Source organism: Kryptolebias marmoratus, linkage group LG9 (assembly GCF_001649575.2).
Source record: "Kryptolebias marmoratus isolate JLee-2015 linkage group LG9, ASM164957v2, whole genome shotgun sequence".
NCBI lineage: Eukaryota > Metazoa > Chordata > Actinopteri > Cyprinodontiformes > Rivulidae > Kryptolebias > Kryptolebias marmoratus.
In genome coordinates, this window is record NC_051438.1 from 29,067,343 (window position 1) to 29,088,195 (window position 20,853).

Consider the following 20,853-nt stretch of genomic DNA (forward strand, 5'->3'; position numbering starts at 1 on the left):
AGCTCCTTGAAGGAATGCTTATCGCCCGCCGCCAAGTTTTAAACAAGGATGGTCGAAGTGTTGGGGACGACTCTCAGCTACTACCACAGTATCTGTAAAACACTTTTGTGTTAGCTAAGGTTCATCAGCTGTGGTGGCCATCTTGAATGGGGTTGTCTTGGAGCTGAATCTGTCGGCAGCTGCAGCTCATGGCTTTCCCAGCCTGACCTTTGACCTCTGCCCCTCTGAGAGCAGAAATGTAACTGCGTCACCATCAGAGGGGATTTTATCATTTAGACCCAAAGCATTACTGTCAGCTGTGTCACCTGGTTTACAGATTTAATCATTTAAATCAGTTCCTTCTGTTAGCAAATACTAAAAACAGCTTTAGTAAAAGAAAAGGGAAAGAAAAATGTCTTAAAAATGTCTTGATGATGAATTAAAACTGAGAAAAGGACTAAAAACTGAGAAAGGAAAACATACAAAACAAAAAAGAAATCCTTTAAAGTGATTTTTGACTTTTGCAGCTTCATTTAACGCCCTTAAACAATAAAACACCTCAGAGTTCAGGCTCTGTCTGAGGCCCGTCCCTCCGAGGCGATGGGGAGGGGGGGGGGGAGGAAACCGTCCAAAGTGGGACGTCCTCCTGGAAATGTCTTCAGTGTGAAGTGGTGAGTGTGTTAGATCGTTTCGGGGCCCCGCACTCGGCTGACTTGTCTCCTGGTGTCCCTGCTCTGCAAAGCTGAAGGTAAGAGGTCTCACTCTGCTTTCCAGCCTCTTTAAGTTCCTGACGTTTCTGAGAGCAGCCAGGCTGAAGCTGCACTTTAAGGATAATTAAATGAAGGTTTTCCATCAGCAGTTAAAGTAAAATCAGACCAGCTGTCCTGGTTTCTGTCTTTGTTTGTCCAAAGCAGCAGCTTCTGTTCGTTTTCCTCATCAGAAACAAAGTTTTTGTCTCCAAACTGACTTTAAAAGTAGTTTGTGTTCTGATGAAACAGAGAATGATTCCCTTCAGGTGAGCAGTCTGTGATTCTCAGGATTATTCTCTGTGGAGCCTTTGTGTGCCACATCGGCAGGAGGAGGAGGAGGAGGAGGAGGAGGGGTGGGACAGTGGTTTAAAGTTTCGAGGAGGAGGGATGGATGGGATGGATGTCCTAATTGTGTCTCCTCCTGTGAGCTGATTGAACGCTCCGAGTCGTTCTGTCTGTGAGGAGAAGGAACGAGTGCAGGCAAAGCAGATAAAGTTTCAGCGTTTTTCCACAGATCTCCCATCATCCCCCTCTCTCATTACTCCCATGTGAAGGAATGTGGGTTGCCATGGTAACCGGTTACCAGCTGTTCCAGCGCAGACGCCTGTAAATGTCAGGGCAGGAACATTTCTCCACTTCTTCACCTGCTGAAATGTCCTCTGCAGGTTAATCCTCGGCCTCGGGACAGAAAAAAACAAAAAAGAAAAGATGTTTTTCTCAGTTTGGTGTGACGACGAAGAGGTCAGAGGTCATTGTCAGTGCTGCGAGTCTTTGAGTCATAAACGCCAGAATCTGGTGGAAAATCTCACATCTTTAAATCTTTGAGTTTCCAGTTTGGTTTTGGTGTTAAATTAAAAATTAGAAGGTGCTAAACTGTGTAAAATAAAACTCAACAAAGCAGAAAAACTGGACTGAATCTAGTTGTTTAGTGACGACTTTTATGGGTTTTGACTTTGAAAAAACGAGTTACTGTAATAAAGTTTCTACAGGTTTTGTTTGTTTTTAGAAGAAGTTGCTTTAAAATATTCAAACTTCATATCAGCGGGTTGAGGAATATTCTAGACGTTTTGTTTTTTATTAGTTGGATTTGGAAAGAATGAAGCATAAATGTGTTGCTGTGAGGAAGAGACGGAGCGTCCCTGGGGTGGCAGGACTGGTCCAAACTGGGAGGAGGAAGAGGAGGAAGAGGAGGGGGAGCTGGAGAAGCTGAGGAAAAGGAAGGAAGGACTGAAGGACTGCTGCTGTCTGAGCTCGACGTAGAGAAGAAAGATCTGGAGACACGATGTCAGCGAGAAGGACAGGAAGACCAGAGGACAAAGAGACAAAGAGAGAGCGGGAGAAGTCGAAGTCGATGTTTGTTTGTCAGCAGAGATGTTTGTCGAAACTCAACTGAAAGAAACTCAAATTTCTTTAAAAGCACAAAACAAAATCGTACAAAACCAACTTTCTTTGATTTATTTAAAACCGAAACAAACTGCTGAGTCATCTTTCACTAAAGTGCAGAAATAATCAGATTCTGGCAAAGTTGGGTCAGTCTGTAAAACCAGAACAAATAATGAACCATTATTTTATTCACAATGCAACACAGTAAGAAACTGTACTGTTAAAAAAGTTATTTTTAATTTTATGGCATCAACTCGTCTCTTTAAAGATGTTCCAGATGTTTCCCTCTGTGCAGCATCTGTAAACATCTGGACCTGAGGTCGTCCCATTCTGTCTGTTCAACAGTCCTGGAACCTGGACTAATGCACCCCCATACCATCAGAGAGGCAGGCTGACCACACAACAGAGGAGACACATCTGTTCACATCTGGCTTCTTCTCTGCCTGATAGAGCTTTAAGCAGCACGGTGAACTGTGTTTACAGACAGTGTTCCTGAGCAGAACCAGAACCAGAACCAGCCTTGACCTTTGACCTCAGAGGTTTCTACAGATCTGTTGATGATGTTAAGATCTGGAGATGATGGAGATTCAAAGGCTTCCCAATTTTCTGTTGAGGAACTTTATTCTGAAATTGTTCCTCTACTTTTAGGCAGTTTTTCCACAGACTGGTGAACTTCTGCCTAACTTTACTTCTGAAATGTTCTTTTTTTTGTTATGCAACCACAGAGAGTGGAGTATAATTCTCAGAGAAGTTCATTTAAACTGAAGGAAACTGGAACTGTTCTTAGTTTGTGGGTTTTTTTCATCTTAAAGCTCAGAATTAACCAGAACCTGATCCGATTAGATGTGAGGAGGAACCCGAGCCAAACAGGTCATGTGACGAACATTTCGACCTCCAAAGATCCTGACTTTTCCTCCTGAGTTTTCTTCTTTGTGCTCTTTGTGCTGCGTGATCCAGGTGCTTCTCATGAAAACGGCTCTTTGTTCAGTCAGAGCTCCGCTAATCTCTCCGGAGAGGAGAGAAACTGTTGGCTTTCTCTTCTGTGGTTTCTTTGACAATAATTCTTAGATAATTGTTATATAAAACGACATTTTCAAGATTCGACAAGCGTAACATGGCCACATTCTGGGTTGAATACCAGGAGAAAGACTATTTCGAGCTCCTTAAAAGCTGACAGGAAGTCACTCCTCGTTGTTGTTTGCCTCCGACCCGCCTGCTTCGTCACACGGGAGGGAAAGATTTAAAGTCTGTTCCCTTTAAAGCCCCGGTGGAAAGAGCAACAGAGATACTGCAGCGATACGTGAATGAGCGACAGTTCCAGCGCAGCTTGTTTACCTGCTCACCTAACTAACCCAACTTACACACATGTGGGAGGAAAAGAGGCCTCTTTATGAGCCTGAAGATTCCCATTTAGCCTCAGTGCTGTTTGATTATGAGAGCAGCTTTCCAAATAAAATAATTTGTTTTGCTGTTGCGTCAGTTCTGCTCCTGCTGACGGTGATTAAACTACGAGGGGACGCCATGTTCCTCCAAACCAAACAGTCTCCTCACACCTTCTTCTTTCTGTCCTCCTCTTCACAACTTTTCCATGAGCAAACCTTTTCGTGTTGTTTGTGTTTTTTCTTTAGTTTTGCTTCTTGACAGAAACAAAGACGTTTCTTTGTGCAGAGGTTATTTACCTGACAGACTTCCTGTACTTTTCCATGTCTCAGCTCGGACTTTCTGCACATTTAGAAACAACAAACATTACTTTACCCTGAGAGCAAAAACCAACAGTGCCTTAAAATAAGAAACTAAACTATTTGTAGGAGCCAGATATCTGTTTATAGATGAGAAAACAGGTGAAGCAGTGATTCTGTCTAATCAGAGCTGATTTAATGAAGCAACTAAGAAGTTTAAGCTGTTTTTGTTTTTAAATTGTACAACTTTATTTAAAGATTTCTGAAGAAATTCCCTTTTCTGTAGAAACAGTGTGAACCCTGAGAACTGAAGTTGTTAAAGCTAAAAGATGCCAAACTAATAAATAAATAAAAAGCAGATCCTGATGTTTTGTGCATCTTTCTGTCAGGAATGAATCCATTTAAATTAATTTCTTACCGAACAGAAAACGTCAGATTTGTCCTCCTCTTCAGGTTGTGTCTCTGAGCGTCTAAAAGACGTGTCGGGACACACCGTCCTGTTCACCGTCTGAGCAAAGCCTTCCTCCGTCTCCGAGGGCCTCGTCTCTCTGACAGAAGACAAGTCAGATTGTTTAACTTTCAAAGAGAAGACTTGTTTTCATTAAAATCATTTCACTGCTGTGAGTCTGCAGGGAAAGTGTCTCTAAAACCTGACAGAAAGGAAATCAGTTCTGAGATTTGAATCTCTCAGACTGAGCCGTCTTTGATGCTGGGGAGATTCTTCTGGATGTCTGAGAGAAACGGCTGATAATGATGCTGAACATGGAGATAATGTGTGCAGAAAGAGACGCGACGCTCCATTTCCAGACAAAGGAGCCCTTATTTAAAGTCTGAGATGAGAGGAAGAAGGATGGAGGACGATGTGTGTCCCAGACAGGCAGCTGGAGGGGACAGGAGGACAGAGACAGAGACACGTCCAGCAAGCTGAACAAACTTTTATATTTGCTAACTGTAGATTTTACTGTTTCCAGGAAGCTGTGAGGGATTAAAATAAGAAGCATCAGCATAAAGTAAAATCTTCATCAGTTCTTGTTTATTTAATCTTTAACCTTTTTGGTCACACATTATTTGCCTCAGAAAGTCACATAAATTTACTAATTAGCTGTGATTAATCAGTTTAAACGGATTTCCTGGTGAGAAGAAGCAGAACTGCAAAGTTTAGAAAGAAGGAAGTTGTTGCAGTTTCACAGTTTGGACACAAAATGTCCGCTGCAGCTGGAAAAACGTCTGAAATGTTCAGGAAGCACCGATGTTTGAAGAGTATTTTATTATCAGACGGGACTCTGGGTCGTGTTGCTCAGATGTAAATGTGGTCTGCAGGGAGACAGAGGACAGAGGACAGAGGACATGTTGCTCCTTTAATGCTCTGATTTCTGCTCCAGAATGAAAAACAAAATCCCTTAAACTGCACGATGTGGAGATCCAGGAGAGAAGAGCTGCATTCTTCAACATGTTGTGTTCAAACCAAAGAAAAAGGCTCTAAAATCTGCTTTTAGGATTTAATTTATGCTTTTCAGAGCTAAAAACAGACTCTTAATAAAACCGGCTTAACTTGGAGCTGCAAACAAAAACACATTTAATTTAGTTCTTCTTTTAAAACTTGAAACTGGGAGAAGATTTCTTTACTTACATCCCATAAAGAACAACAACAACACAGGAGGAACTTCAAGCTTCTGTTCCAACATTTCTGCTGCAGAAAATAAGTCAGTCATTAAAACTTGAGTCAAATTTAGTCAAAGTTCTTCAGATTCAGGGGTGGAAAGCTGCTGAACGTCATTTGTGCAAAACTAAACATCCCATAGAGGATAATATCATTATCATATCATAATTTTCCCTCTTTGGATTGTTGTTATGAACGGCTGGGTTGATTGGGTTTATTTGTTTGGTGTTTTAGTCGCTGGGAGTCTGAGCGCTGACGGATCTCATCATGCTGTGGTTGGAAACAATATGTTTATTTCTCCTGAAAGAGAAGTTTAAAGAGCAGAACTTTCTCCTGCTCTTTGAAAGTTTCCACATCTGGTCTCTAAAACAGCTGCTCAGGAACAAATCAGTGCTGCTTTTTGTTTTTTGTCCAACCTGCAAAAACCCAACAAACCACAACGAAGCCTGACTAACGAGGGACGGTCCGCTTCAGGAGGACTTCTATGCAATAAACTCATCTTTAGTTTGACCAAATTAACATTAAATGATGTTAATGTTGCAGCCTGAATATGACTCTTACTTACAAATCACTAAAGCTCTTTAAAAAGATGAATAAGTTTTAAAAAGAAGATAAAACCCAACAGCAAAAAAGAGACTTCTGCTTCTTGATTTCATTAATAAAAACCTCCATATTTCTGTTTGCAGACTTTGAAGATGAGGGTTTGGATCGTCTTCCTCCTGTGCCTGGCCAGCCACGCCTTCGCTGCTCCTGTAAGTCTGTGTGTGTGTGTGTGTGTGTGTGTGTGTGTGCTGCTCAGACGGTCTGCTTGTCTCTGCAGCAGGAACCTTCTCATTGTGTTTGTGTTTGAGTCACACCTCCTCACCTCATGTTTTTGTGCTTCAGGCTGAGGAGGAGCCCTTCCTGGAGGAGCTGGTTACTGAGGTCAGACCTGAAGTCTTCACTTTCCTCTTTTTTGATGACCAACTTTTAGCTCCTTCCTCCTCCCTCTCTGCTGTGCTTCAGCTCTGGAACACAGTTTGTTTTCTTACTGGCGTTTAGGAAACTCAAATCGAATACTTTTGCTCTGACGGCAGTTTGGTTCTGGCTCCTGAGCCGTGCAGCTGCTCCGCTCGGATCCCACACAGCTGTTTGAGTTTCAGCATCAGCAGCCAAACAATGTGCTCTTTAAAAAACAACAACTTTTAAATAGTGAACCCACCCATCCTGATCCGGGTCAGATCAGAACTGAAACTGGTTTAAAATAATTCAGTGGATCCTTCAAATTAAAGCTTGTTTCTCACATTTCTGACGTTTATCTGATAAACTCTCATTTTCTGTATCACCACCAGAGGGATGAGCATTTCTGATGGTCTTTTGGTTCGACATAAAGATCTACAACTCTGTCATTTCTCAACATAAAATGATTTTAGTCTGAAACTCTGGTCTGAAAAGCAGCGGGCGATGTGCATTTATATGAATGAGACTTTTTAATTTATCAAAAACAAATAAATCTTTCCTCCAAATGTCTGCGGCGTTGTTTCAGTGGAGAGAAATCATGAGACGAATCCTGAACAATGAGGAAAAAACTAAAAATCTTGTTTTCATGGGAACATTTTACGGTTTCCTGCTCCAGAGGTCCAGCGGGACCAAAGATCCCACAGCTGGTAATTTTAGCCCCTGATGATCTGGTCAGGAAGCCTTTAAAGGTTTTTATTTTTGATGCTTTCACCACATGTGACCCCAGCTGCTGCTGGCTGGACGTTATGATCCGTGTCAGAAAACCCACGGCTCGTTGAGTGGTTTGGGTTTCAGAAATAGACCTGAGCTGAATGTTTTAACAGCTCAGGGGGACGTCATTTTTCTTTCTCAATTCTGCTCAGACGGTGACCTCTGACCTCTGTTCTTCCCCAGGAGCCCGAGGTGGGAACCAACCCGGTGCAGGTGGAGGTTGGAGAGTTTGATGAAGCCATCGATGTTGTTGAGGATGTCGCTGCTGAGAGTAAGTGGACAGGAAGCAGCTGAACCCGACCTTCAAACTAAACGAACTCTGATTGGTTTGTGGGGAACTCAGAGGTTATCTCTTAAACATTTTTATACGTTTAAAAGCTCTAAATCTTCCCTTAAAGTGATTTATTTGATGCAAACCAAACCAGAAACCCTGAAACGGCTCAGATTGGCAGAAATCTTCCTGCAAAGAGCAAAGCTTCACTCATACATGGAACTACAGGAGGCTCGAGGAGGTGAGGAGGTGAGGAGGAGAACAGCGAAGATGCCCTCCGGTTCTGATCTGGGCCGGGTTGGATTTAGCTGCCCTGCAGAGACTCAGTCCTGCAGCTTCACGTGTTTCTGACTTTATTTGAGCCAGCAGCCGTAATGACAGACTGCCTGGTTCTGCCAGCAGACAGCTGTGATTATAGGTTCCACCCGACTTCAGGAGGAAACTCAGCCACAGACAAACCAACAGAGGCTGTTGATTTAAAACTTTAATAATGCAACAGATTCAATCCATTAAAGTCAGCACAGAACAAAGTTTAACAGGTGTGTTATTTCTTTTCAGAGCAGCTAAAACTTGAGGTAAACCGACAGAAAACTAAAGCAAATAATTCAAAATAAACTAAAACCTCTAAATGTGAAAGACAAACAGCAGAAGCAGCAAATCGTTACGAAGATTCACAACTAAATGATGAAAATGTAAAAGTTTCAGGAAGAAGCTTCTAAATAAAAATAAAACTAAAACATTCCTTCTCTTTCTGATCACAGGAAAGTGTCGGTTTTAACAGGACTTGTTTTCCACAACCAGTAATTTCCTCTCCGAGTTTTTATTTCAGGGCTGTAATTCAACAAACCAGCTGCTAATTTTAAACTCTCTGATTCTTCTTTTAACTTCTTTCTTTCAACATTAAAGCCTTTCAAATTAAAATCCTTTAACGCTTTATTTGGCTTTCCTGTTGAAGCTTAACTTCTGTATTTTTTTGTACAGATCCTTGCCTGAACTATCACTGCAAGAAGGGTAAAGTGTGTGAGGTGGATGAGGGCAACACGCCCATGTGTGTGTGTCAGGACCCCTCCACCTGCCCCGCCGCCGAGGGAGAGTTTGAGCACGTAAGCAACCAAACGGCCTCCTACAGCCGAACATTCAGCCATCAAACACCATCTTATGAGATTAAGAGTGGCGTCATGGGAAGGAAGATCAAAACGTTTTCTTGTTTTCAGATCTGCGGCACTGACAACAAGACCTACGACACCTCCTGCCACTTCTTTGCCACCAAATGCACCCTGGAGGGAACCAAGAAGGGCCACAAGCTGCACCTGGACTACATCGGACCCTGCAAATGTGAGCTCTCACACTCTGCACCCGGCCCACGGCTCGACAGGACGCACAAACAGTTTAAAGGCTGATTCTGCAGCAGACTGCAGTCAGAGGGGGCTCAGTGTAGAGAATCAGGGAGCCGAGCTAACCGCTGCTCAGAGCAGGAACTCGGCAGGTTTAAACACTTCCTGGAGGTTTGTGCAATGCAAACACAACGTTAAAGTTTTATTTCCTGTCACTTCTGCGTGAGTTTCTGTTCGTGTTGCATCATGTAAACCAGGAGGGTCAAACTCCAGACCTCGAGGCTTCGCTGTCCTGGAGGTTTTAGGTGTTTCTGCTCCAGCACACCTGATTCAAACGGTTTAATCACCTCCTCACCAAATCATCAGGTTCTTCAGGAGCACGGCAACAAGTCGATCATTTAAAGTAAGAACACAGCTAAGACATGCAGGAGAGCGACCCCCCCCCCGAGGATGTAAACGCTGCACGGAGGCCCGGGAATTGATCCAAACTTTAACTGAATAATAACAGAAACACAGACGGTTTCAAAGGAGAAGTTTAACCTGAATACCAGAAAGAAGTAAAGAGATGATAACAGAAGGGGGCGATCATGTAACCATCTTTCTGAAAGATCCACCTGTCTTAAATCAGTTAATTTTTAAATATTTTCATGTTTTCAGTTGCTTCCTGTTTCTAAACTCTTTGCTGAAGCAGTGACTCCAGCAGACGTTTGTAAAACAGCTCAGACTGAGATCCCAACGTTTGTTGATTCTTCTCAGATTCAGTTCTGTTGGGATTTAATCTGTTTTTCTCTCGAATGACGTCATGAATCGGAGCGATGTGTGTTACTGTTCCTCTCAGCTGTTGGCTGGGCGGGTCGGACCGAGGTGTCGGGTCCCGTTGGGTCCCGCTGGGTCCAGTTCAGACACGCAGGCTGCATTTCTTCAGCTGTTCAAACTGAAAGAGAGGGGATGAGTCCAGGCTGAGCGGCTCAAACGGAGATCATGTTCAGAAAAACAGGCTTCAGAGTGTTGGTGAGGGGAAAGACCAACTACAGCATTTAAACAGTTCGATGATAAATAAAACTCTGATGGATTTAAATAAAATGACAAAAAGACATGAGGACATTAGAGTGAAACTCCTCTGTGAGTTTATGATTACTTTCATCACAGAGAAAAGCTGCTCACACTGATGATGAAACATCTTATGTGGAGAGCAGAGGAGGTGGAGACGATGTAGTTTCATCTTTAATTCTTCCTCTCAGCACGTAGCTGCAGAGTGACGGCAGACCGCGAGGTCCTAGTGCCTGCCATGTTTGAACCCAAACAATTTAAAGTCTTGGAGACGTTTTCAGCAGATAAAACCATGAAACTGTTTTCTGTCTCCACCCCTGGTGAACATCATTAAAAACTTTATAAAGGTCCAGTTTCTTCTTGTTGTGTGAGTTTGTGTAAGTGGTGTGTTCTCGGTGCAGTCATCGAGCCCTGCATGGACAACGAGCTGAACGAGTTCCCACTCAGAATGAGGGACTGGCTGAAGAACGTTCTGGTGACTCTGTACGAGCGTGACGAGGACAACAACCTGCTGACCGAGAAGCAGAAGCTCAGGGTGAGAGAAGCTGCAGAAACTTTTAACTCCAAAGATGGACACAGAAACCAGAACTTCGAACAGATTTGTACAGCTAAAGTAATGAACGGTGAAGACGGGGCCATATTTACAGATTGTTCCTAAACCTGACTGTCCTTCAGCTGAATGTTTGGACTTAAAGCTCACCTCCGTCCTCCGTCCTCCGTCCTCCGTCCTCCGTCCTCCTCCAGGTGAAGAAGATCTATGAGAACGAGAAGAGGCTGGAGGCCGGCGAACACTCTCTGGACCTGCTGGCCCGGGACTTCGAGAAGAACTACAACATGTACATCTTCCCCGTCCACTGGCAGTTCGGACAGCTGGACCAGCACCCCGTTGACGGGTACGAAACGGCGCCATGACGGGAAAACAACATTTTCTTCTTCTCTCCACGATGGAGAATCCTCCTGATGCTGTTTGCTTGTTTCTCCTCAGATACCTGACCCACTCTGAGCTCGCCCCCCTGCGCGCCCCCCTCATCCCCATGGAGCACTGCACCACCCGCTTCTTCGAAGTCTGCGACGCCGACGGTGACAAATACATCGCCCTGGAGGAGTGGGCCTCCTGCTTCGGCATCAGAGAGCGTGAGTGTCCATCAGCCGACCGGACTCACAGCAGAGAGGAAATGAAGCTGTACCTTTGTACTGCACCTAATAAGACAGGCAGACATAAAAGCTGAGCAGAAAGTAAGCCTCAGACTAAAACTATAAAGTCAGGATCTCTGCTGGAGCTGAAATCTGACAGAATCAGGAGTCAGGAGGACCAGGAGAAAGTAAGACACCAAATCAGCCCGATATGTTCCTCGAGTCCTTAAATTAAAAACAGCCGAAGTGACTGAAAACAGCTGAAAGGGTCATCCAAACAGGAACAGGATGAATTTATTTCTTCCCTGGTGGTTTCAGCGGGTAACGATGATGTCTCGTTTCTTTGTGCTTGCAGAGGACGTGGACAAAGACCTCGTCATCTGAGCTCCTGCGAGCTGCAGCCGGACGGCAGGAAACTGTAGTCTCTACTAACCCAACAAGGTGCTGACGATCAGAAGTTACAGAAAAAAAATCACAGCTAAGGTGCTAATTGCTAATTCTTTTTAAACGATGATCTTTCCTACCTATACCACTAAAAACTATTCCCCAAGCGAACGGTGCACAGTCTGTACTAACCAAGCTGAGAAAACATTTGAGTTTGTTGAACAAAACACCTTGTAAAGAAAAACTAAAGAACCTCTGATGTAAATTTACATTGTTGACAATATTATATGGTGTCTATGCTATGATGTGTTCAGGGCTGTTTTTAATTGGAGATCAGTTTGAAACGAACTGTAAAGTCAGAAATAAAGTTTCTAAATAAACGCTCCCTCTGCTTGCTTTCTACAAACCAAACTGCTCCGTTTTTCCTCTCTTCTGGTCTGTTTTTGGTTTGGTTTTTTTATTTTTTGGACTACTGGTAGAAGAGTTTTCTTTCTGGATGTGTGTGTGCTGATGTTTGACAACATTAAAGCAGATATTTGCTCGAACGAGGGGGAAACCTCGCAGGCTGAGAGTTTTTCTCACTGATAAAATGTTTCTGTCGACACTGAGAGCTAAACCGACTTCTCCTGAATAAAACTGTGTGAAAACAGATGCAGAACTCTCCTTCTGGCTTCATATCTGTTCCTCTGCAGAGGAATTCATGTTCAGACAATCCGACGGAGGATCTGCACCAAACTTCCAGCACCTTGGGTTTTGTCTCTAACATTTTTGGGGTTTTTTGGGGGGACTTACAGACACAGAAATCTGTTTGTAAGAAGCTTTTCTTCTTGGCTTTTCTGGCCGTAACGCTTCAAACCTCGTGAGTTTAGTTTCAGACCCAGAAAGGAGCTTTAAAAATAGATTTCTGCTGCTGAAGGACATGTTTTTATTTCATTTTTATCCATCTGAGGTCTGTAAGAACTGTGCTGAGTGTTCATTTAATCATTATTTCCTGAAAGTTTCATTGAAATCATTCATGATTTCTTGACTTCTTCAGGTGTTTCTGGACTGAAGATGGTGGATTGGATGATTTAAATATGGTTAGGAGAGTTTTTTTATATTCAGAAAAGAAAAACATAATTTAGAAAACATCTGAGAAGCTCCACGATTTCTGCAAAATCTCATAAATGTTTTCCTGATTTCATAACTGCTGCTCCTTGATTTTAATGTTTGAAACGAAAAACAACAACAGCCTGGAAATGAAAACACCTCAAATTCTTCCCTGAAATAAAAAGACTTCAGCTGCAGGTATCAACTGAAATACAGGAAATTAGATTGTAAAAAATGTATTTTTAAAGGTTTGTGATTCATAAAAGTTGCTGAAAACTGAAGCTTAAATAAAGTGTTTAAAATCACTGTGTAAATAAACCAAAAGGCTGAAAACCAGGAGAACATTGTGTTCTCAGACAAACTTCCAGGTTCTCAGTTTAATTTCCTCTGAAGGTCCCCCGGGAGAACCGGAGCACCCGGTCACCATCCTCACCCGCTCATCCAGACTCCAGCGTGAAGAATGTGAACCCCTCCCTCCTCTTCCTCCTCCTCCTCCTCCTCCTTCAGCTGAAAACAGACAGGAGCTGTAATTTAATGCAGTTTATTTCAGCTGGAAACCACAACAAATCATCAAGTTTTAAATAAAGAGGATTTTACGGCTTTAACTGGAAAGTTTTTCTGACATATTCTGGAAAATAATTGTTAGATTTTAGGCAGACAGAAGAACAACATGTGTTTAAAATCTAATATAAATCCACAGAGTTGTTTTTAACACGTTTGCTGCCTAAATAACAACATATATCTGTTATTAAAGCCAAACTTAAAGGAACTCAAGAAAGACAAAAAAACCCAAATCAACATAAATAATTCCTCATATTGATGATTAATTTGTTTGTCACCAGCTGTCAGCTGTGTTTGTTTACCTCCTGAAAAGTGAAGGATGTGTCGTTACATGTTTGCCCTCAGGATGCAGACAGAAGGCTTTTGTTTACATTGAGCGCATGCCCACATTTCAGAATTTCATATCAACATATCAAGGAAACTGTCAGGATAAACTCTCTCAAACTGCACCGTTTGATATGATTCAGGATCAACTTTTTAATGTTTCATTTCAAACTTTCAAACTTTATTGATGCAGGGGAAGAAAAATCACAGTAAAATAAAAGATGAAAACAAATATTAGCTAATTATACAGAACGAGGCGGGCAAGAATGAATATTAATAAAACTTATGCTTCATTCCTATTTATTTATATCAGGAAATAAAAGTTTTGTCTTTCTGTGCTCTTTGTTTGGTCCAGCTGGGAATCCTCAACATTTTCTGAATTTAGAGACTTTTTTATGAACCTCAGTTTGTCTAAAAGAGTTTATCCCGTTAGGATTATAATATTATATGTACAGATTTGAAAAACAAGCAGATGAAATAACCAGACCTGCAAAGACTTTTAAAAATAACACTTTTAACAACAACAAAACACAGAACAACTCTAGACAACAAAGTTCTGCTGCTAATAATGAGAATTTTTTAACATTTCAGCCTAAAAGTCATGTTTTATAACTTGAATTATTCATGTGTTTCTTCTTTTGTTTAAACATAAACCACCTATTTTTATATCATATACATTTTTCCTCTTTTCTAAAAATGGAAAAAAACAATAATTTAAATCTAATATGGTCTCAAAGTGCTCCAAGTTAACTGCAGTGTAAAGATTTTATGCAGTTTTTATTGATTTGATTAGTACATTTGCTTTTCTGCGAGTTTTTCTTTAAAACAATCCGACAGAAAGACGAAAATAAATCAATCTTTGTCGTTATTTGTCAATGTAACGCTTTGTCGCCCCCAAGCGGGAAAAAGCCGCCGGTGCGCCGCCACTCGACTGATAACGGAGTACGCCGGCTTGCTAAACAAGCGTACCTCTAACCGTTACTGCGGGTTGGCCCTACATACTGGCTTCTGGTAGTGGTCTCATTCGATTGGTCCTTGACTCCTGAAACCCGAGTCTGATTGGTTGGAAATTAGTTAAGGGGCGGAACGTCGGGTTTGGTTGCGATGGTGAAACCGGTACCCGGGTAGTCCAGCACGTTGTGAAGCCGTCAGTATTCAGACACCCGCTACGGTGATTGAAGAAAAAATACTTAATTTCAAAGCAACGTTCACATTTTAATTATTTGACCAGTCGGTAAGTTGTTTTACTGTTTAAGTCATCTCATTTGTAAAGAAAAATTAAAAGTGTGCCTTTTCTTTAACCGTATTTATCAGGCGAATCAGTTTGACGGGGCCGTCTACTTCCTGGCCTTCAGATGGTGTCAGTTGGCTTTTTTTGTTAACACAGTGCCAAAACCAATTGTGTAATTAAACATTACATGACTGCCTTTACAATCATTTTTAAAACCGTGGTGTGTTTCCTGAAAAAGAGTCTGTCTTATTGATTGTAACGAGATTATCTGTTCTCCTTTTCGCGTTGACTCTCCAGGACATAGTCACCGCCCTTTCGGTCGTGACTCCCTCCCTTCCTCAGCCTTCCTCGCCCTTTTCCTCGCGTGGGTGTAAATTATTCCCAATAATCAGAATCTGGAGCCATTTTTAGGCGTTTGTTGGTGTTTCAGAACCAACCGGCTGGTCAGCTCTGGGCTCCAGCAGCCGAAAGTCGATGTGAGCCTCCGGGACACGTGCTGAGGCTCCTCCTGGCTGGATGAGCCGGAGCTGCGGACGGGTTCTGCTGCGGTTCGGGGGGTCAGTTTGGGCCCGGGGGGCCTCGTGCCATCATGCGGGCCCGGGTTATATCCGGGGCCGGCCCGGAGCTCCCGCAGCGGTGTGCGGGGCGTGCGGGGCCTCCGTCGCTGCTGCTGGCGGCCGCGCGGCCTTTTGTCTGCGGGCCACGCGCGGAGCTTCTCCCCCCTCACCGGAGGAACGTGGAGGCTGTTTCCGTGTCCCGGGACACCGGGAGCTGGTCGGGGTTCTCCCCCTCAGGGATCGGGTTTAATGGTGGCTGCTTGGTTCTGGTTCCTGATTTTCAGAGAAGTCGGCTCGTTTGGATCCTGAAGGACCAGTTCGAGCTGTGAGACATTAGGACATGTCCTTCAGGGTAAACTACACAGATGACTCGTGCTTTATGGACCTGACCCTAAAGAGGAGAACCTACCTGAGGTTCTAACGGTGAAAGGAAATGACTTCCTATGTGTTGACTGCCATTTTAAAAGATGGAGGTTTCCCAAGTCGTGGTTCACCCTGATGGATGAAGGGATGTACCCATCATGCCTTGGGCCTGCTGTCTGTGGGGTGGTGCTGGTCTGGTCCGGGTTGGTCGAGTTGGTCCGGGCTAAATTAAGAAACAACGAAGTCAGGTGATTGTTGAGGGAGGACCGGGTCAGAGTTCTGTTCCTGTTCTGAATGACAGGATTCATGAGGAGCTCAGAGAGGATGGATGGATGGGTGGGTGGATGGATGGATGGATGGATGGATGCTGAAAGTAGCCTCTTGTCCTGATTGGCCACCAACGTATCCAGAAGTCAATTCTCGTCTTCCTCAGTTATTTTGCAGTTTGATTAAAGTTAACATGGAGGTGTCTTTATGTTTTTATTTTAAAGTATTTTAATGAAAAATGTTCCTTCTGTCTTTTTAAACCTGTAGGTCCAGGAGTTTCTGGGAGCTTTTAGCCGTTTTACTGAAATAATAAGAATAATTCCTTGACTTCAGCATGAAGTTCTTCTTTGTCACATTTATATTCCTGCTTATTAATGAGGTAATAAAAACAAGTTTGTTTAATTTTTTGCCAACATGTGAAGGAGTTTCTGTACATGAAGTCAAACCTTTCAGTTCTTCCTGATGTCCCCAAACACTTCGTGTTTTATTTTATTATTATTTCTGAGTTTTAGTTAATGTTCCTCCTGTTTTGGTTCCAGTTTTCAGACTTGACTCAGGGTTTTAGTTTATGAAACCTACAAGCACAGACTTGATTGGTTTATTTTTCTGTGCTCTGTAACGTCTAACAAGCTAATCTGTTTCTTCGTATCAACTTGTGTTTCATGTTGGTCTTTATTGAGCAAATGGAAGTCCTCCAGAAACAGAAGAATGCAGCTCTGTTGAAGCTTGTCTTCAGGTTTTATTGTAAATTCTCCTTCCTGATGTCAAACGTTGACCTGGAAGCAGGTTTTTAGTTTGTTGGTTGTGAAGGAAGAGGCAATAATTCAGCAGAAAGTTTCTTTTTTTTTTCCCAGAAAGTGTAATTTAACCCAGAATTTGTTAAATCTCTCAAATCACCTGTTCTCGTCTTCATGGAAACTCTCACAGGTGACCCGTTTGTTTCCCACCTTCTCTCTGCAGAAAGTTCCCGTTGACCAAAGAAATGGTGATGGAGAAGCCAAGTGCCCAGCTGGTCGGGCGAGAGTTTGTCCGACAGTATTACACGCTCCTGAACCAGGCCCCCGACTACCTGCACAGGTACGACCTCCTCCTCCTCCACCTGCTGCGGCGGCGACGCTTGTCGGGGATTTGTTTATCTGAACGGCTCCTCTGGGTTTTATTTTCCCAGGTTTTACGGGAAGAACTCGTCTTACGTGCATGGCGGCCTGGACAGCAACGGCAAACCAGTGGAGGCAGTTTACGGACAGTCTGTGAGTGAGAACTGCTTTAGAGTTTTCTTTCTGAAAAGGCAGCATGCTGCGCTCCCACGGGCCGACAGGGGGGAGAAAATATCAGGATGTCCAGATCATCTTCACTTCACTCACTCTCCTTTCCTTCTGCAGGAGATTCATAAGAGGGTGATGGCTCTGAGTTTCCGTGACTGTCACACGAAGATCCGACACGTGGACGCGCACGCCACCCTGAATGAAGGCGTCGTGGTCCAGGTGATGGGCGAGCTGTCCAACAACATGCAGCCCATGAGGAAGTTCATGCAGACCTTTGTTCTGGCACCAGAGGTGGGTACGGCAGCGGAGCGCTTCTCTTCTGACCCCTGAAGGTTTTACTCACGCCTCCTGTCTGTTCGGCCTTTCAGGGGACGGTCGCAAATAAATTCTACGTTCACAACGACGTGTTCCGGTACCAGGACGAGGTGTTCGGTGACTCCGACTCTGAGCCTCCAGAAGGTGAGCGCTCGCCTGGCTTTGACTGCAGGTCCAGAAAGGTCTTATATCTGGTGTTGTTTGGTCAGACTGTATTCAGGGAGGAACTTGTGAATTTCTCAGTGACTCTTCAGTTTGTCTTTGCTCACCTGGGGTCAAAGTTTCTACTTAATAATCCCTTCAAAATAAAGAACAGCAGCAAATAAAGATGAATTCAGGGCCGCAGCTTCACTCTTGTTCTGAGTTCTGAAAGGCCAGTTCCGGCTCCCAGAACCGGTTCCACAGTAAAGAACTCTTTAAACACAAAGAAGCACTTCTGTCAGGATGAAGAGCAGGAACTAAACTAAAGATCCTGAGAATCATTTAATTAATAAAAACTGAGCTTTAATATTTAAAATTCCAAACACTGAAGGACCTGTAAGAGAACTGCAGCAGGTTTTTATATTTATTGAAGTAAAAGTGACCCTATGTTAATTTCCCATTTCCTCTGCTGTAAACTGCAGCGTTTGTAAATATTTGTCCCGTTTTCAGAGTCTGAGGATGAGGTGGAGGAGCTGGAGCGGGTCCGCTCCCCGGACGGACCCCCGGAGGACTCGGCCCCCTTCTACGACCCGACGGCCTGGTTCGTGTCTCAGACTTTTATTCTTTGATTTAAACCCGCGGGTTGTTGGCTGATCAGGGTCATCAGATGTTGCAGCGATCTGGTTATTTATTTATTTTAGAACCTACACTGCAACAATGATCTCATTTATTTATTTGTTTAATGAACAGAAGTGTTTGATAGAATTGTTTTAGTTAGAATATAAAATCATTTAAATGTTTTATTTATTGAACTAAATATTAAAATGAGGGGTGAGAATCTGTAGGCACCTTATTATTGGCTGCAGTTCTAAAATAATTACTGATGCATCTTGAAATGATTGGCTTATTTTACAGAAACTCATTTATTTCATTTACTTCCTTTAATACGGAGCACAAGAACATGTTAGCATCGATGCTAACTCTACAGTGAAGATGCGAGAGAAAAGCTAATTAATGCAGCGTTGTATTTATCACAGGAAATCATTTTCTTCAGGGTGTAAAGAGGAAAACATGTTTGTACTGCAGGAAGCTACGGTAGCTCTGCTGGGACAAACAGAAGCAGCTCAGATTAATCCGAAAATCTATTTCAGAATCTTTTGTCTGCAGTTCAGCTAAAATCAGATTTTTACCCCCATCCTCGATCAAATCTGACTTTCCATCGACCTCTCCTTTGGGTTGGTTTGTCTGCAGTTCAGACCCGGCAGCTCCTGGTGAAGAGGAGGAAGCGGCGCCAGCGAGCCCAGAACCCGAGCCGGAGGTGGAGAAGGAGGTGGAGGCTGCTGAGGTGGAGCTGAAGGCTGAGACGCTGCTGGAGACACCAACAGAAACAAACACAGCTGATGATCAGACAGAGAAAAGTCCCTCCACCGCTGCCGCCCCCCCAACCACAGAACCTGCCTCTGCACCTGCTGAACCCGCCCCCGCTGCTCCAGAAGAAAACCGGGTACGTCTGAAGACGGGTCGGAGACGAATGGGGCTGCAGGCAGAACATGAGCTCTAACTTCCTCTGCTTTGGTTCTTTCCACTGCAGTCCTCCTGGGCATCGGTCACCAGTAAGAACCTCCCTCCCACCGGGGCTGTCCCCGTCTTGGGAATCTCCCCGCACGTCGTCAAAGCCACGCCCACAGCGCAGGTGTGTTCAGGTTCCTCTCAGATGGTCCGACTTGAAGCTTTTAGCTTCTTTTGTCTCAAACTGTAACAGCAGGGTGATTGTTGTTGTTGCAGCCAAGAGTGGAGGCAAAGCCAGAGTCCCAGACCCCGACACAGAGACCACAGAGAGACCAGAGACCACGAGAACAGAGGCCTGGGGGCCCCCCTCCAGCACACAGAGGGCCCAGACCAGGTACGTGTTGATCCTGTTCACCACCTGGAACAATCCTGGATTCTGTGAGTGAACCAGGCGCCTCCTGTTTTTGTCTTCAGTGCGAGAAGGAGAGCCGGGCGAGTCTGAGGGTCGCAGGGTGGTCCGGTATCCAGACGCCCATCAGCTGTTTGTGGGAAACGTTCCTCACGATGTGGACAAGGCTGAGCTGAAGGAGTTCTTTGAACGTGAGTTGGTAGAAAACATTCCTTGTTGTTTTAGACAGATGAGTGCTGTTTGTAAGCAGATGGACAACATGTCCTCCTCCTCCTCTCCAGAGTACGGCACAGTCCTGGAGCTGCGGATCAACAGTGGAGGGAAGCTGCCAAACTTTGGCTTTGTGGTGTTTGACGACTCTGAACCCGTTCAGAAGATCCTCAGTAACCGGGTAAAACTGCTGCAGCTTGTTCCTGCCTGTACAGCTCTGAGGAGCTGGACTTGGTTTGGCTTTGACACGATGTCTTTTCTCTGCTCAGCCCATAAAGTTCCGAGGGGACGTCCGTCTGAACGTGGAGGAGAAGAAGACCCGGTCCGCCAGAGAGGGCGACAGGCGGGACGTGAGGCCCCGTGGTCCGGGGGGTCCTAGTGGACCCAGAGACCGAATAGGAGGGGGCGGAGGACCCAGAGGACCCTCTGCTCGTGGTGGTCTGGCACAGAAACCCAGTTTTGGCTCCGGGCGGGGTGCTGGGCCCACCGAGGGGCGCTACTCTGCTCCCCGTCAGTGAACTCACCTGAGCTCCAAACCTGTGTTCCACCCCCGCCTGGAACTGATTGGAAAAAGCCAAATTTTGAAAGAAACTCCCTTTTTACTCAGCATTTAGGAGAGAAAATCAGTTGGAATCAAATTTTGTTTGCTTGTCACACGCCGCCTCACGTCTCCGTTCTGCCCGAGGAAAGAGCCGATGATCCCGTCACTTCCTGCTGACCTCAGCAGCCAGACTCATCCGTCGTCCCGGTCCCCCAGCTGCTCAGAGGCTCGTTCGACTTCAACACATCATGTTCTCGCAGATCCACCGTGTGGGGGCCAGGAGCTGCTCAGACGCTTCACGTTTTAGGTTTCTTTCCTTTTCTCTTTGTTTGGGTTTTTTTTTTCATGCTGAACTTGAACTTATTAGCAAACCGGTTTAAAAGAGAAATAAAAAGGTAAATGCTACTTGAATTGGGGCTTTAAAACCCAGATGTTTTGTTTTTCGCGTTCTCTCTCCCTGTTTCTTAAAGGAACGTGTACTTTACTGTTTGGGCAATCCTGTGTATTGCTGCCACCGTTGTATCGAGCGATGGATCTGTCTTACCTTTTTATTCTGTCAGGTCAAGAGCTGAAATGTAGAAGTTTTTATTTGAATGATATTGTTAGATTGTACCTGAATGCAGCATGTTTCTGAAAGCAGTCGGGCTTCTACTGTCGATGCATTTCATCTCCATCATGTAAAATAAGCTCACATGCCGACGAGAGAACTAAATTAAACATTTTACTGTTTTAACTTCA

General features: G+C 44.1%; 2 protein-coding genes and 1 long non-coding RNA gene across 3 annotated transcripts; 2 read left to right on the top strand and 1 right to left on the bottom strand.

The window, feature by feature from the left end:
• The first annotated feature begins 632 nt into the window (after positions 1-632).
• sparc (secreted protein, acidic, cysteine-rich (osteonectin)) lies at positions 633-11,878 on the top strand. The gene is made up of 10 exons (XM_017429773.3): positions 633-727; positions 6,137-6,202; positions 6,336-6,374; positions 7,344-7,431; positions 8,413-8,534; positions 8,646-8,766; positions 10,217-10,350; positions 10,560-10,708; positions 10,801-10,949; positions 11,305-11,878. Exons 2-10 carry the CDS (start codon positions 6,146-6,148, stop codon positions 11,331-11,333), a joined length of 888 nt encoding a protein of 295 aa, XP_017285262.1. The 5' UTR covers positions 633-727; positions 6,137-6,145; the 3' UTR covers positions 11,334-11,878.
• Positions 3,722-4,332, bottom strand: LOC119617333. The gene is made up of 2 exons (XR_005233567.1): positions 4,209-4,332; positions 3,722-3,833 (listed from the first exon to the last, which is right to left on the bottom strand). It is a non-coding gene; the product is annotated as an uncharacterized LOC119617333 (long non-coding RNA).
• A 2,530-nt stretch (positions 11,879-14,408) lies between the features above and the next one.
• On the top strand, positions 14,409-20,853 carry g3bp1 (GTPase activating protein (SH3 domain) binding protein 1). Its single transcript, XM_017429734.3, has 12 exons — positions 14,409-14,541; positions 16,686-16,802; positions 16,894-16,975; positions 17,108-17,281; positions 17,359-17,449; positions 17,957-18,047; positions 18,698-18,950; positions 19,038-19,139; positions 19,232-19,349; positions 19,430-19,555; positions 19,646-19,755; positions 19,844-20,853. The coding sequence occupies exons 2-12, from the start codon at positions 16,708-16,710 to the stop codon at positions 20,090-20,092; spliced, it is 1,491 nt and encodes a 496-aa protein (XP_017285223.1). The 5' UTR covers positions 14,409-14,541; positions 16,686-16,707; the 3' UTR covers positions 20,093-20,853.